This window comes from Lemur catta, chromosome 5 (genome assembly GCF_020740605.2).
Source record: "Lemur catta isolate mLemCat1 chromosome 5, mLemCat1.pri, whole genome shotgun sequence".
Lineage (NCBI taxonomy): Eukaryota > Metazoa > Chordata > Mammalia > Primates > Lemuridae > Lemur > Lemur catta.
The window spans coordinates 29,601,497-29,614,774 of NC_059132.1; the positions used below are offsets into that span (position 1 = coordinate 29,601,497).

The 13,278-nt window shown below is 44.8% G+C and overlaps 1 protein-coding gene across 1 annotated transcript in view; it reads left to right on the forward strand.

Moving 5' to 3' along the window:
* FAT2 (FAT atypical cadherin 2) overlaps positions 1 to 13,278 on the forward strand; it is a 49,941-nt gene that overhangs the window by 17,207 nt on the left and 19,456 nt on the right. Inside the window, exons 9-12 of the mRNA XM_045551330.1 lie at positions 2,367 to 6,425; positions 8,002 to 8,198; positions 10,203 to 10,356; positions 11,553 to 11,786. Of these exons, the coding sequence (XP_045407286.1) occupies positions 2,367 to 6,425; positions 8,002 to 8,198; positions 10,203 to 10,356; positions 11,553 to 11,786 (4,644 nt within the window). The remainder of the gene's footprint in view (positions 1 to 2,366; positions 6,426 to 8,001; positions 8,199 to 10,202; positions 10,357 to 11,552; positions 11,787 to 13,278) is intronic.

Below are 13,278 nucleotides of genomic sequence, written 5' to 3' on the forward strand. Positions count from 1 at the left end.
CAATTTGTAATGGTTGATAACGCATAATTAATGACACTTAATAATAATTATTATCTTTAATAACAATTAATACGTCATAGAGCTAGTTGCTAGGGAGAAACAAAGATGAACATGACTTGCTCTCTACCCTCCCAGAGCATAATATTCATTTATCGTATGTCAGTGGCTTATATACTTGAAAAAAAATCAGAGCATTTTACATCTTTTTTGAAGAAACAATTGCCATATGACAGAAATCTATTTGCCCCTGAAGAAGAAGAATACAAATTATAATGCATTAGTTGTTTCCTTTTTGCTATGAGGTATAATCACATCTTTTATCTCATTTTATCTCATTGACAATTCCCACTGAGGAAAATAATTTTATTTTACAGATAAGATTAGTTTTAAAATATTCTTATGATTATGGAAGTGACACAGGCTCATTTTTTAACACATGGAAAATACAGGAGTGTATAGAGAACGTAACACCCAGCCATAATTTTCATCACCCAGAGATGATAATTTCATGTATTTCCCTCTCATGTCTTCCTATGCATCTTTCTGTAATATTGAGATCATACTGAAAATACAATTTTATGCTCTAGTTTCCTTTTCTCAGCAGCATAATGTAAGAAATTAGAATTAGAGTTATATTTAGGTTGTCAGCTACTTTTAATGGAACCACTTTTAAAATGCTATTTATGCATGGAAACCGTGTTCTCTGACCAAACTTAGTACCTGTATCACATACCACCTACCTCATCAGCTGGAGAGCACCTTCAAAGGGTGGAAGAGTTAGATTGAAAATTTGACGATGAAGTTTAGCTACTTGCTTTGCCATTGAAACCATTAAATATCACCCAGGTGATAAAGGGAATAAGAAATGTCAAGAGCAACAATTTCTCAAGTGCAAGACCTGCACCTCTGGCGGTGAGCCAAAACGGTTCACGTGCTACTCAGTTACGGCATTCAAAGGTTAGCAGGCTTAGAGAAAGTCCTTCCTTTTTAATTCTCATTCAAGCTTCCTGATCAAATCAAGAGCAAAGCCTCAGTGGGTACTAGAATCTCTTTAAGTCTTCTCTAACACTTGCTACTCTCGGCTTTTACCAAAGAAAGAGGACAGGTCTTAGGCTCAGATCTTTTAGCAAGCAATAGATTTTATCCAGATTTTACTGTTATATTTTTCATTGACTTGTTTTTATGGTAACCTGTGATTTGTGGCAAGCAATATGGTATTCTTTTTTAAAGAAGCAATATAAAGTTGCCTTTAAAAATATTTATCAAATTTTAAGAGTGAATCAATTTAAAGGAAAATATCCATTAAGTAGTAGTATAAAATAGTAGAAGCAATGACTGGATGTAGAAAAAATTATAACGGTGATGTGAGAATGGCTAAAGTTTAGGAAATACAGGTGTGGTACAAAGGCATTTGCTCAGGAGCCTCAAGATCTGCGTGATCTATGCATTCCCCCCTCACCTGACTCCTTGCTACCTGCTCTCCAAGCCAGGCAAGGCACTTTCCCATAGTAGGGCAATAGACAAGGTGGGTTTTAAAGTCCCTGTCAATGTTGACAGATTATGACTCTATACTTACAGTTTTCATCTATCAAGTGTACAACCAAAGTTATTAAAACTTATATAGGCCGGGCGCGGTGGCTCACGCCTGTAATCCTAGCACTCTGGGAGGCCAGGCGGGTGGATGGCTCAAGGTCAGGAGTTCAAGACCAGCCTGAGCAAGAGCGAGACCCCGCCTCTACTAAAAATAGAAAGAAATTATCTGGCTAACTAAAAAAATATATATATAGAAAAAATTAGCCGGGCATGGTGGCGCATGCCTGTAGTCCCAGCTACCCGGGAGGCTGAGGCAGTAGGATCGCTTGAGCCCAGGAGTTTGAGGTTGCTGTGAGCTAGGCTGACACCATGGCACTCACTCTAGCCTGGGCAACAGAGTGAGACTCTGTCTCAAAAAAAAAAAAAAACTTATATAAAGGATGGTTAAACATTCTGTATGATGTAACTGAAGCTTTCCCTACAAAAGGCATCACTGAAATTCAGGGTAGAGTGTGCTTGTCCTACAAAGTATGTCTCCTTTCTTTGTTTCGAAGACTTACTACGGCTTTGGTGTGTAGCTTAAGTTGTGTTCCACAGGCTTAGTGATAATTGAAGCTAAGTGATAGTGCTAGATAGCTAGTGATATGAGGCATCTACTATATGCACCATGGTAAGAATTTTATAAAGTATTTATATATATCTACCTTCTATATTATATCAAGATTATATTAAATCTACACAGGATGCAGATTTTGCCCTAAGTTTTCTGTGATAGCTTAGTTGGTCTCTCTTAAGAGTATGGAAACTTCAGTTTGTCTTATCTTCTGTTTCAGGGAACAGTGAGGGTTTCTTCAACATCGATGCCCTGCTAGGCATCATCACTCTAGCCCAGAAACTTGACCAGGCAAATCATGCCCAGCATACCCTGACAGTGAAGGCAGAAGATCAAGGCTCCCCTCAGTGGCATGACCTGGCTACGGTGACCATTCATGTCCACCCCTCCGATAGCAGTGCTCCCATCTTCTCAAAAACTGAGTACTTTGTAGAGATCCCTGAATCAATCCCTATTGGTTCCCCAATTCTCCTTGTCTCTGCTACAAGCTCCTCTGAAGTTACCTATGAGCTAAGAGAGGGAAACAAGGATGGTGTCTTCTCTATGAACTCATATTCTGGCCTTATTTCCACCCAGAAGAACTTGGACCATGAGAAAATCTCATCTTACCAGCTGAAAATCCGAGGCAGCAACATGGCGGGCACATTTACTGATGTCATGGTACTTGTTGACATAATTGACGAAAATGACAATGCTCCCATGTTCTTAAAGTCAACTTTTGTGGGCCAAATTAGTGAAGCAGCTCCATTGTACAGTATGATTATGGATAAAAACAACAATCCCTTTGTGATCCGTGCCTCTGACAGTGACAAGGAAGCTAATTCCTTGTTGGTGTACAAAATTTTGGAGCCGGAGACCTTGAAGTTTTTCAAAATTGATCCCAGCATGGGAACCCTAACCATTGTATCGGAGATGGATTACGAGAGCATGCCTTCTTTCCAATTCAGCGTCTACGTCCATGACCAAGGAAACCCTATCTTATTTGCTCCCAGGCCTGCTCAGGTCATCATCAATGTCAGAGATGTGAATGACTCTCCTCCCAGGTTCTTAGAACAGATCTATGAGGTAGCAGTGGTGGGGCCCACCCATCTGGGTATGCAGCTCCTCACAGTGCGGGCCAGCGATGATGACTCGGAAGTCAATTATGGCATCAAAACTGGCAATACTGATGGAGCTGTGGCCATTCACCCCATCACTGGTAGCATATCCGTGCTGAATCCTGCTTTCCTGGGACTCTCTCGGAAGCTCACCGTGAGGGCTTCTGATGGTCTGTATCAAGACACTGCACTGGTAAAAGTTTCTTTGACCCAAGTCCTTGACAAAAGCTTACAGTTCGACCAGGACGTCTATAGGGCAACAGTGAAGGAGAACTTGCAGGACAAAAAGGCACTGCTGATTCTTGGCGTCCAGGGCAATCTCTTGAATGACACCCTTTCCTACTTCCTCTTGAATGGCACAGATATGTTTCGTATGGTCCAATCAGCAGGTGTGTTGCAGACAAGAGGAGTGGCGTTTGACCGGGAGCAGCAGGACACTTATGAGCTGGCAGTGGAAGTGAGGGACGATCGGACCCCTCAGCGGGTGGCTCAGGCATTGGTCAGAGTCTCTGTTGAGGATGTCAATGACAATCCTCCCAAATTTAAGTATCTGCCCTATTACACAATCATTCAAGATGGCACAGAGCCAGGAGATGTCCTTTTTCAGGTGTCTGCCACTGATGAGGACTTGGGGACAAATGGGGCTGTCACATATGCATTTGCAGAAGATTACACATATTTCCGAATCGACCCCTATCTTGGGGACATATCACTCAAGAAACCCTTTGATTATCAAGCTTTAAATAAATATCGCCTTAAAGTCATTGCTCGGGATGGAGGAACCCCATCTCTCCAGACTGAGGAAGAGGTACTTGTCACCGTAAGAAATAAATCTAACCCACTGTTTCAGAGTCCTTACTACAAAGTCAGAGTGCCTGAAAATATCACACTCTATACCCCAATTCTCCACACCCAGGCCCGGAGTCCAGAGGGCCTCCGGCTCATCTACAACATCGTGGAGGAAGAACCCTTGACGCTGTTCACCACTGACTTTAAGACTGGTGTCCTATCGGTAACAGGGCCCTTGGACTATGAGTCTAAGACCAAACACGTGTTCACAGTCAGAGCCACAGACACAGCTCTGGGGTCATTTTCTGAAGCCACAGTGGAAGTCCTGGTGGAGGACATCAATGATAACCCTCCCACGTTCTCCCAATTGGTCTATACCACTTCAGTCTCAGAAGGCTTGCCTGCTCAGACCCCTGTGATCCAACTCTTGGCTTCTGACCAGGACTCAGGGCAGAACCGCGATGTCTCTTATCAGATTGTGGAGGATGGCTCGGATGTTTCCAAATTCTTCCAGATCAATGGGAGCACAGGGGAGATGTCCACGGTTCAAGAGCTGGATTATGAAGCCCAACAACACTTCCATGTGAAAGTCAGGGCCATGGATAAAGGAGATCCCCCACTCACTGGTGAAACTCTTGTGGTTGTCAATGTGTCTGACATCAATGACAACCCCCCCGAGTTCAGACAACCTCAGTATGAAGCCAACGTCAGTGAGCTGGCAACATGTGGTCACCTGGTTCTTAAGGTCCAAGCTCTTGACCCTGACAGCAGGGACACCTCCCGCCTGGAGTACCTGATTCTTTCTGGCAATCAGGACAGGCACTTCTCCATTAACAGCACATCAGGAATAATTTCTATGTTCAACCTTTGCAAAAAGCACCTGGACTCTTCTTACAACTTGAGGGTAGGTGCTTCTGATGGAGTCTTCCGAGCTACTGTGCCTGTGTATATCAACACCACAAATGCCAACAAGTACAGCCCAGAATTCCAGCAGTATGTTTATGAGGCAGAATTAGCAGAGAATGCAAAGGTGGGAACCAAGGTGATTGAGGTGCTAGCCATAGACAAAGACAGTGGTCCCTATGGCACTGTAGATTATACTATCATCAATAAGCTAGCTGGTGAGAAGTTCTCCATACACCCCAGTGGCCAGATCACCACTCTGCAGAAACTGGATCGGGAAAATTCCACAGAAAGAGTCATTGCTATTAAGGTCATGGCTCAGGATGGAGGAGGAAGAGTGGCCTTCTGCACTGTGAAGATCATCCTCACAGATGAAAATGACAACCCCCCACAGTTCAAAGCATCGGAGTACACCGTGTCTGTTCAATCCAATGTCAGTAAAGACTCCCCAGTTATCCAGGTGCTGGCCTATGATGCAGATGAAGGTCAGAATGCAGATGTCACCTACTCAGTGGACTCAATGGAGAACCTGGCTGAAGAAGTCATTGCAGTTAACCCAATCACTGGTGTGGTCAAGGTGAAACAGAGCCTAGTGGGATTGGAAAACCAAACTTTTAACTTCAAAATCAAAGCCCAGGATGGAGGCCCTCCTCACTGGGACTCTCTGGTGCCAGTAAGACTTCAGGTGGTTCCTAATGAGGTATCTTTGCCCAAATTTTCTGAACCTCTGTATACTTTCTCTGCATCTGAAGACCTTCCAGAGGGGTCTGAAATTGGCTCTGTTAAAGCAGTGGCAGCTCATGATCCAGTCATCTACAGTCTAGTGCAGGGCGCCACACCAGAGAGCAATAAGGATGGTGTCTTCTCCTTGGACCGAGACACCGGCGTCTTACAGGTGAGGAAGCCCATGGACCATGAGTCCATCAAATTATACCAGATTGATGTGATGGCACATTGCCCCCATAAGGACACTGACTTGGTGTCCTTGGTCTCTGTCAACATCCAAGTGAAAGATGTCAATGACAATAGGCCTATATTTGAGGCTGATCCATATAAGGCTGTCCTCACTGAGAACATGCCAGTGGGGACTTCAGTCATTCAAGTGACTGCCATTGATCAGGACACTGGGAGAGATGGCCAGGTGAGCTACAGGCTGTCAGCAGACCCTGGTAACAATGTTCATGAGCTCTTTGCCATTGACAGTGAGAGTGGCTGGATTACCACACTCCAGGAACTTGATTGTGAGACCCGCCAGGCTTATCATTTTTATGTGGTGGCTTATGACCATGGACAGACCATCCAGCTATCTTCTCAGGCCCTGGTTGAGGTTTCCATTACAGATGAGAATGACAATCCTCCCCGATTTGCTTCTGAGAACTACAGAGGATCTGTGGTTGAGAACAGTGAGCCTGGTGAACCTGTGGCCACTCTGAAGACCCTGGATGCTGACATCTCTGAGCAGAACAGACAAGTTACCTGCTACATCACAGGTAAGGACACCTGTCATAGATTGTAGGCACTAAAATGCATTGAAAAAATCTAGTAAGAGGTATCCTAAGACATGGGTTCAAGTTCTGGTTCTGCCACTTATTAGCAGTGTGACCTTGGGCAAGTCACTTACCCCTCTAGGACCCTGTTGCTCCATCTATAGACTTGGCATGACTGTTCCCATTCACCTCACAGGGATGCTATCAGAATCTCTAATTTATAGAGAGGCCCTATAAATTAGAAAGTGCTTTGCAGGAAGGATATCTTACTATTTTAGGTGGAATGGGTGGAATAGAAGGTCATACTCTAACTGCTGTCAATTATCTTCTGGAAGATGGAGGAGGCACCAGCAGTTGTGTGATCCATGAAAATTCTGCCGGGTGGCTGTCTTTATGGAAAGTGTCCTGCCCAGGGAAAGTTGTGTACAATAGAAAATGCTTCTTATTCAAGCATAGGACCTAAGTGTTAGACTGACAGCACTTCCTCAGATGTATAGGATTCCAGCTCAATCCTCTCATTTTACATATGGGGAAACCAAGGCCCAGATGGGGGAAGAATTTCAACCAAGGTCACACTCTGAGCTTGTATCAGGGCTGGAATTAAAATCATACCCTACAAGCTGCTTTCCTCAGTAGATACATATTGTAGAATTAAATTACCCCACTCCCTAGCCAACGGCTAACCCAGCCAACCAGTGTCCACAAGGGAGTTTCTTTACTTTTCAGTGGCCTTTCCCCCATCCCCAGGTGCCATGTCAGCCCATTCCCATAAAACACAGCTCCTTCTCTATTGCAGCTGTCCAGTGGAGAGTTAATGAGCCTGAAATTCCAACCAAGAACCAGGGATTCCTGAAGACAGATAGTATCAGAGCTGCTTGATACACAGAGTCTTGGGAAAACAGAATCTTACCATCTTATAATATCAGACTTCTAAGTTAAAACACAGAAGTCTTAAAATCTCAGAATAATAAAATAATAAATGTCAATATATTATCAATTCTGAGAATAGTTGAATCTTGGCACTCTGGAATCTTACAATCTCAGAGTGAGAAATCCATCTTCCCACACTCTTGTCAGTGATTAGCGTCAAGGAGAGAAAGAGGACTTACAAGCACACGCGGAGCTCCTACGGAACCTCCACATAGCCTGCGTCCTTAGTAGTAAAATGAAACCTCAGAGTGTTTGGTGCTATTGATCACTTCCCACCCCCCCACCCCCCCACTGTTGAACAGCTATAGATATTAGAAACATCTTGTATAGTATTGACATGTGCTTCCCTTTCACTTTTCCCAATGCCTTCCAGGCCACACAAAGTAAGAAACCTGCCCTTTACCTATATATGTTAGAGCAGAGCTTCTCACAGTGATAACTTCATTTAACAGGAGGACTTTGAAGTCAGAAGAGGCTTCATGACACCAAAAAACTGACTCAGGGTAGAACTGTGGGTTCCTAGTTAAGAGAGGAAATGTTTGCCTTTCCCAGCAATCCTTAAAGAAGTGTCAGGTGGGTAGCCACCTAGGACGCAAAGCCTTGTTCGTTCCTATTGCTCAGTGTCTGAAAGCTCTGCCCATCTTTTTAGAGGGAGACCCCCTAGGCCAGTTTGGCATCAGCCAAGTCGGGGATGAGTGGAGGATTTCCTCAAGGAAGACCCTGGACCGCGAACACACGGCCAAGTACTTGCTCAAAATCACAGCATCTGATGGCAAGTTCCAGACTTCGGTCACCGTGGAGATCTTTGTCCTGGACATCAATGATAACAGCCCACAGTGCTCACAGGTGAGAGCCTGGTGAGGGATGGCGTGGAAGTGGAGGCAAGGAAAGTAGCATGAGGGGCAGGAGAAAGGAGCAGACCCAAGGTGCCATCTCTGAGGCTGGCCATCACTGACCTCTCCTGCCCTTGCTCCCCCAGCTGGCTTCAGACTAGTGCCCTGGGGCAGGAACCATTCTAGGCAATTTCTAGGCTCCCTATACGGATATACCAAGCTGTTCAAGAATCATGCTCCACGTCTCTCCCCCTACATTCTCTGCAAATGGCCACGTCTCCACAAAACAAATCCAGAAATGAAGTAACATGCATTCTCCAAACACAGTCTGCCATGCTTAGTGGACAACCCCTCCAGCACTCAGCTTGTTGACATGGCACTATTATCACATATGTCCATAGGACCTGCCCCCAGACACATCCCTCCCCCATGCCCATATGTGCATATCCGCCATCCACTTGGGTAATACGGCCCAGTGCAGATACCCTCCTTCTGCTTATACATATACACAAACATGCAGGCAGGGCAGTTACATTTGGTGAGGGATACTTTCCTAAGGACCTCATGTAACTCAATCCTAAATTTCCCATAGGAACAAATGTTGAGGGGTGTGTGTGGGGGTGTATCAGGAGAGGAACTGTGTTCTTAGAGGGCATAAATCCATAACCATTGTCATGGAGCTTTGCTTTTAAATGTATTTTTTAAAACACAGTAAGCAATTTTTAACTTTGGGAAGATTTTCATTATTCCAAATTTGCAGACAAAGTTAAACTGCTAACATTTTAATTTTATAATATCTCAAATTAGCATAATTCATATTATATAAAATCCAGTCATTTAGTATATATACGTAAATGTACACTTGTACATGCTCACATACACATGTACACAAAGGATCATCTGCAACCCTATATATGCAGGCAAATACCTATACAGATATACACATAAGCATATACCTACGTACCTACTACATTCATCCATATACCCAGCCACAGATGCAAATGTATATATATAATTCACACAAACATACTTACATACACATTTGCATATAAACAAACTTTGACTTATTTGCATATGCATGTATACATATACCCTTCATCACACATAAATACATATATCCCATCACCTTTTCTTTCTCTGCTCTTATACATGCCAGTCACATAAAAGCATAGTAAAAAAATAGAGCCTGGGTTATCAGTGTGCATGGAAAATGTCTTTTGAGGGTCCAAGATGACCACATTTTGGGTGGTCTCAGAAGGGCAGCCTTTTGGGGGGAGAACGGTGGCCACCTTCTTCCTCTTTCCCCTCAGCCATACTTACCTCCAGCCTCCATCCTCCCCATGCCAGGAAAGGCTTGGACCCGGCTCACCATGGCCTTCCCAAGCGTGGCCCACAGCGTCATTATAGCCCAGGAAAAGAGGCCTGGGCTCCACACAGCCCACCCGGCACAAAGCTTCCCCCCAGAGCATGCATGGGGCCTTGCTCGCCCACACCCTGCAGTGGTAGAAATCGGGGTGCTTGGATGCTGGGCCCAGACCAGCCAGTGAAGGAAGGTTGTACCCTCAGGGACCCCTAGCTTTTCCCCTGTACCACACCCCAGCAAGCCATGAGGGTACCTGAAGTGCAGGGAGGGTGAGGCAGGCCGTGGGGCACTATGGTCCAGACCTGACACCTTCTGGAATGCCTGGTGTCAGGGCCATCTCACCCGCCTCATCCGGCAGCCGCAGGGGGCCCTGTGGAGGAGGCTATAGCAGGTACCTTTAGCCTGGGATGTGGGCTTTGGATGGTGGAACTTCTTTTTCATTCTCCCTCTTCTGACTTGTTCTTTCATCATCTTCTTCTTGTTTTTAACCTCAATTTTCTTTGCATGTTTCATCTTTCCCTCTGTTGCCCTCCCTCCCTCTCTCTGCTTCTCATTCTCTCTCTCTCAGTGTCTCCCTCTCTCTGTCTCTCTGCTTCTCTCTGGATCCAAGTGCAGCTCCCACAACCTCCCTCTTCTTTGTCTTGCTACCTCCAGCTTCTCTACACCGGCAAGGTCCGTGAGGATGTATTTCCAGGACACTTAATTTTGAAGGTTTCTGCCACGGACTTGGACGCTGACACCAATGCTCAGATCACATACTCTCTGCATGGCCCCGGGGCACATGAATTCAAGCTGGATCCTCATACAGGTAGGTTTCCTGCGCTGTAGGATAGGCTCTGAGAATCTGGTGGAAAGGACTCCTTTGGAAGAGCAGCCCACCGGGGTGGGATTCCTGCCCTGCTGCTGTCGGGGAAGGTGTCAGGATGGGCAATGCAGCAGGCCCAGATCACAAGGGCCAGCTGCTAACACTTGGCTTGGATCCAGGAGCTCAGAGGATAACTTGAAGATTCCTGAGCAGGGGGGTGGTGGGGAAGAGTGGAGTCCCAGGAAGCTGTCTGGGTGGACAGAAGGCAGCGTTGTCCTTCCTGACCCCAGCATGGGCGTACTCAGTGACCCAGGCAGGTTACCTAATCTCTCTCTGCTGCTATTTGTTCAGCTGCAGGATGACCAGCGAGGACTTAAAAAAAAAAAAAAATTGGGCATTTTTTTTCTGAATACGGAAATAATATATACTCATGGTATAAAATTCAAAGAATGTAGGCATGTATTATGCAGAAACTGCAAAGTCTGCATAATAACCCCTTCCTCCAAAGACAAGGACTCTTGGTGTGTATTCTATCAGACTGGTTTTCTACGCATCTCCAAAATCTCTATATAATTATTTCATGAAAATACAGTACTATTTTATAACTTGCTTTTCTTTGCTTAGCAATATTTTGAAACTCCGTCATAATTCATTTTTGGTTACGTAGTATTTGACTGTATGGCTAAATCACAATATACTTAACCAGTCCCTGTTTGAAAGACATACGTATAGGATGATTTCAATACATTGCTATTATAAACAATGCTGCAAAAAATATCTTTATACATATATTTTTATCTTTGGGTTAATTATTCTGTAAGATATATATATATATATATTCCTAGAAGTGAAATTACAAGCCAAAGGATTGTAACACATTTTATATGCTGTTAGAAATTGCCTAATTGGCCTTTAAAAATGTTGTGCCTATTTGTAGCTTGTTGGTGATCTTAAACTGATGATGGTGGTAATGAGTGTGTTTGAGAGTATTAGGGAGGTGGGTGGGTCTGGGGGGATACAGCTGAGATCCTTTCTGACTGTGTTGACCCCTTCTTGCTGTGACAAAACCCTCTGTAGCTGGGATTGTCTCCGTGACAAAACCCTCCGTAGCTGGGGTTGTCTCCCGTAGCTATCTAGAGGGCACATGCTCGGGTAATGTCCCCTAGAAAAAGCTCAGCTTTCATCATTTCTCTGGCCAGGGGAGCTGACCACACTCACACCCCTAGATCGCGAGAGGAAGGATGTGTACAGCCTTGTTGCCAAGGCAACAGACGGAGGTGGCCGCTCATGCCAGGCAGATGTGACTCTCCATGTGGAAGATGTGAATGACAATGCCCCACGGTTCTTCCCTAGCCACTGTGCTGTGGCTGTCTTCGACAACACCACCGTTAAGACCCCGGTAGCTGTGGTATTTGCCCGGGATCCTGACCAAGGTGAGTCTGCGAAGGGTTGGAGGCCACCTCCCCTGTTCTGCTACTAACTGCTCGGTCACTTTGGGCAAGGGTCTGGCTCTCTCTGTGTCTCTCTGGGATTGGCAAGGATTGTGCTTCCTTGTTAAATCTGTGGACACTTAAACGTGGAAATGTCCACAAACTGCATATCTAAGTGCTATGTGACAAATGATTTTAGCCATGTTTGGAGGCAGGTACAAGCCATTTCAGCCTCATTGTTTCTCCTCTGCCACTTACACCTGGGGACCTTTCAATACTGCCACTTAACTTCAGGGGTTACTTTGAACACAAGCATTTAATCATAAATATACCAATCAGAATTATTCAGCTCTGATTAATTGGCCACAAGGAAGGAACTTTTTGGCATAAACCTCATTAAGCCCATTAAATTCCTTGATCAGGCTGGGTGCAGTGGCTCACACCTCTAATCCCAGCACTTTGGGAGACCAAGGTAGGAGGACCGTTTGAGTCTAGGAGTTTGAGGTGGCAGTGAGCTATGATGATGGCTCTGCACTCTAGCCTGGGTGACAGAGAGAGACCCTGTCTCTAAATTAATTGATTAATTATTTAATCAATTTTCTGTACAGTGACGTTGAACCATCTTCAATATTTTGCATTTTAATTTTGATGACATTATTTTCATGGGTTTCCTTTTCTTCTTCCTTTTAAAATTTAGAAGGCAAACTGAATTTATCCAAGAGTATTTGATCCATATTGTACCAATTATAGCTTCTGCCACCACGAATTATTCTATTGTGGCTTATTTTACATATATACATATGTAAAAAATATATATATATATCATCCAATTTTCCTGAGTCAAAATTTATAATTCAGATAGGGTAAAAAAATGCCCTCAGGTTCTAAGTAGCCAGATCAATATAGCGTAATGATGATGATAAAAGTAGGATCAAAACACCCTGCTTTGTTTGACGCCAGCAGAGTAAAATTAAGACTTCGTAGAGGAGGTGATTTTTAGCTTGGCATTGAAGGAGGAGAGAGATTTTGGAGAGATGCAGGGGTTCTGGGGAGGGCCAACAGTCAGTGCAAAGGCAGGGTAGCTAGACCTGGGAAATGAGTGTGTGTGAGGTGTAACAAATGCAAGTGGACAGACTTGTTGGCGATGCAGGGCTGGGTTTGATAGGACAGATCCAGAACACATCAGAGCTGGAGTGACGCATAAGCCATTTCATCTAACACCCCTACCCCATCGAATGGCTACAAGGCCCTGTAGGTGCTCAATTAGCCACTGCTTGCACACCTCCAGGCATAGGAAGCTCCCTACTTCTTAGGCAGCCCCTTCCTTCAAGTACTACTTCCTTGGGGCTGACACTTGCCAGTCCTGGTCCTGCCCTTTGCACTCACACAGGTCTTCTAGACCCCTCATCCATGACAGCCCTTCTGTCACTAGGAGATGATGACTACTTGCTCCGGTCTCAGCCTCCCTTTCCAAATGGAAGGCCTCCCTTTCCAA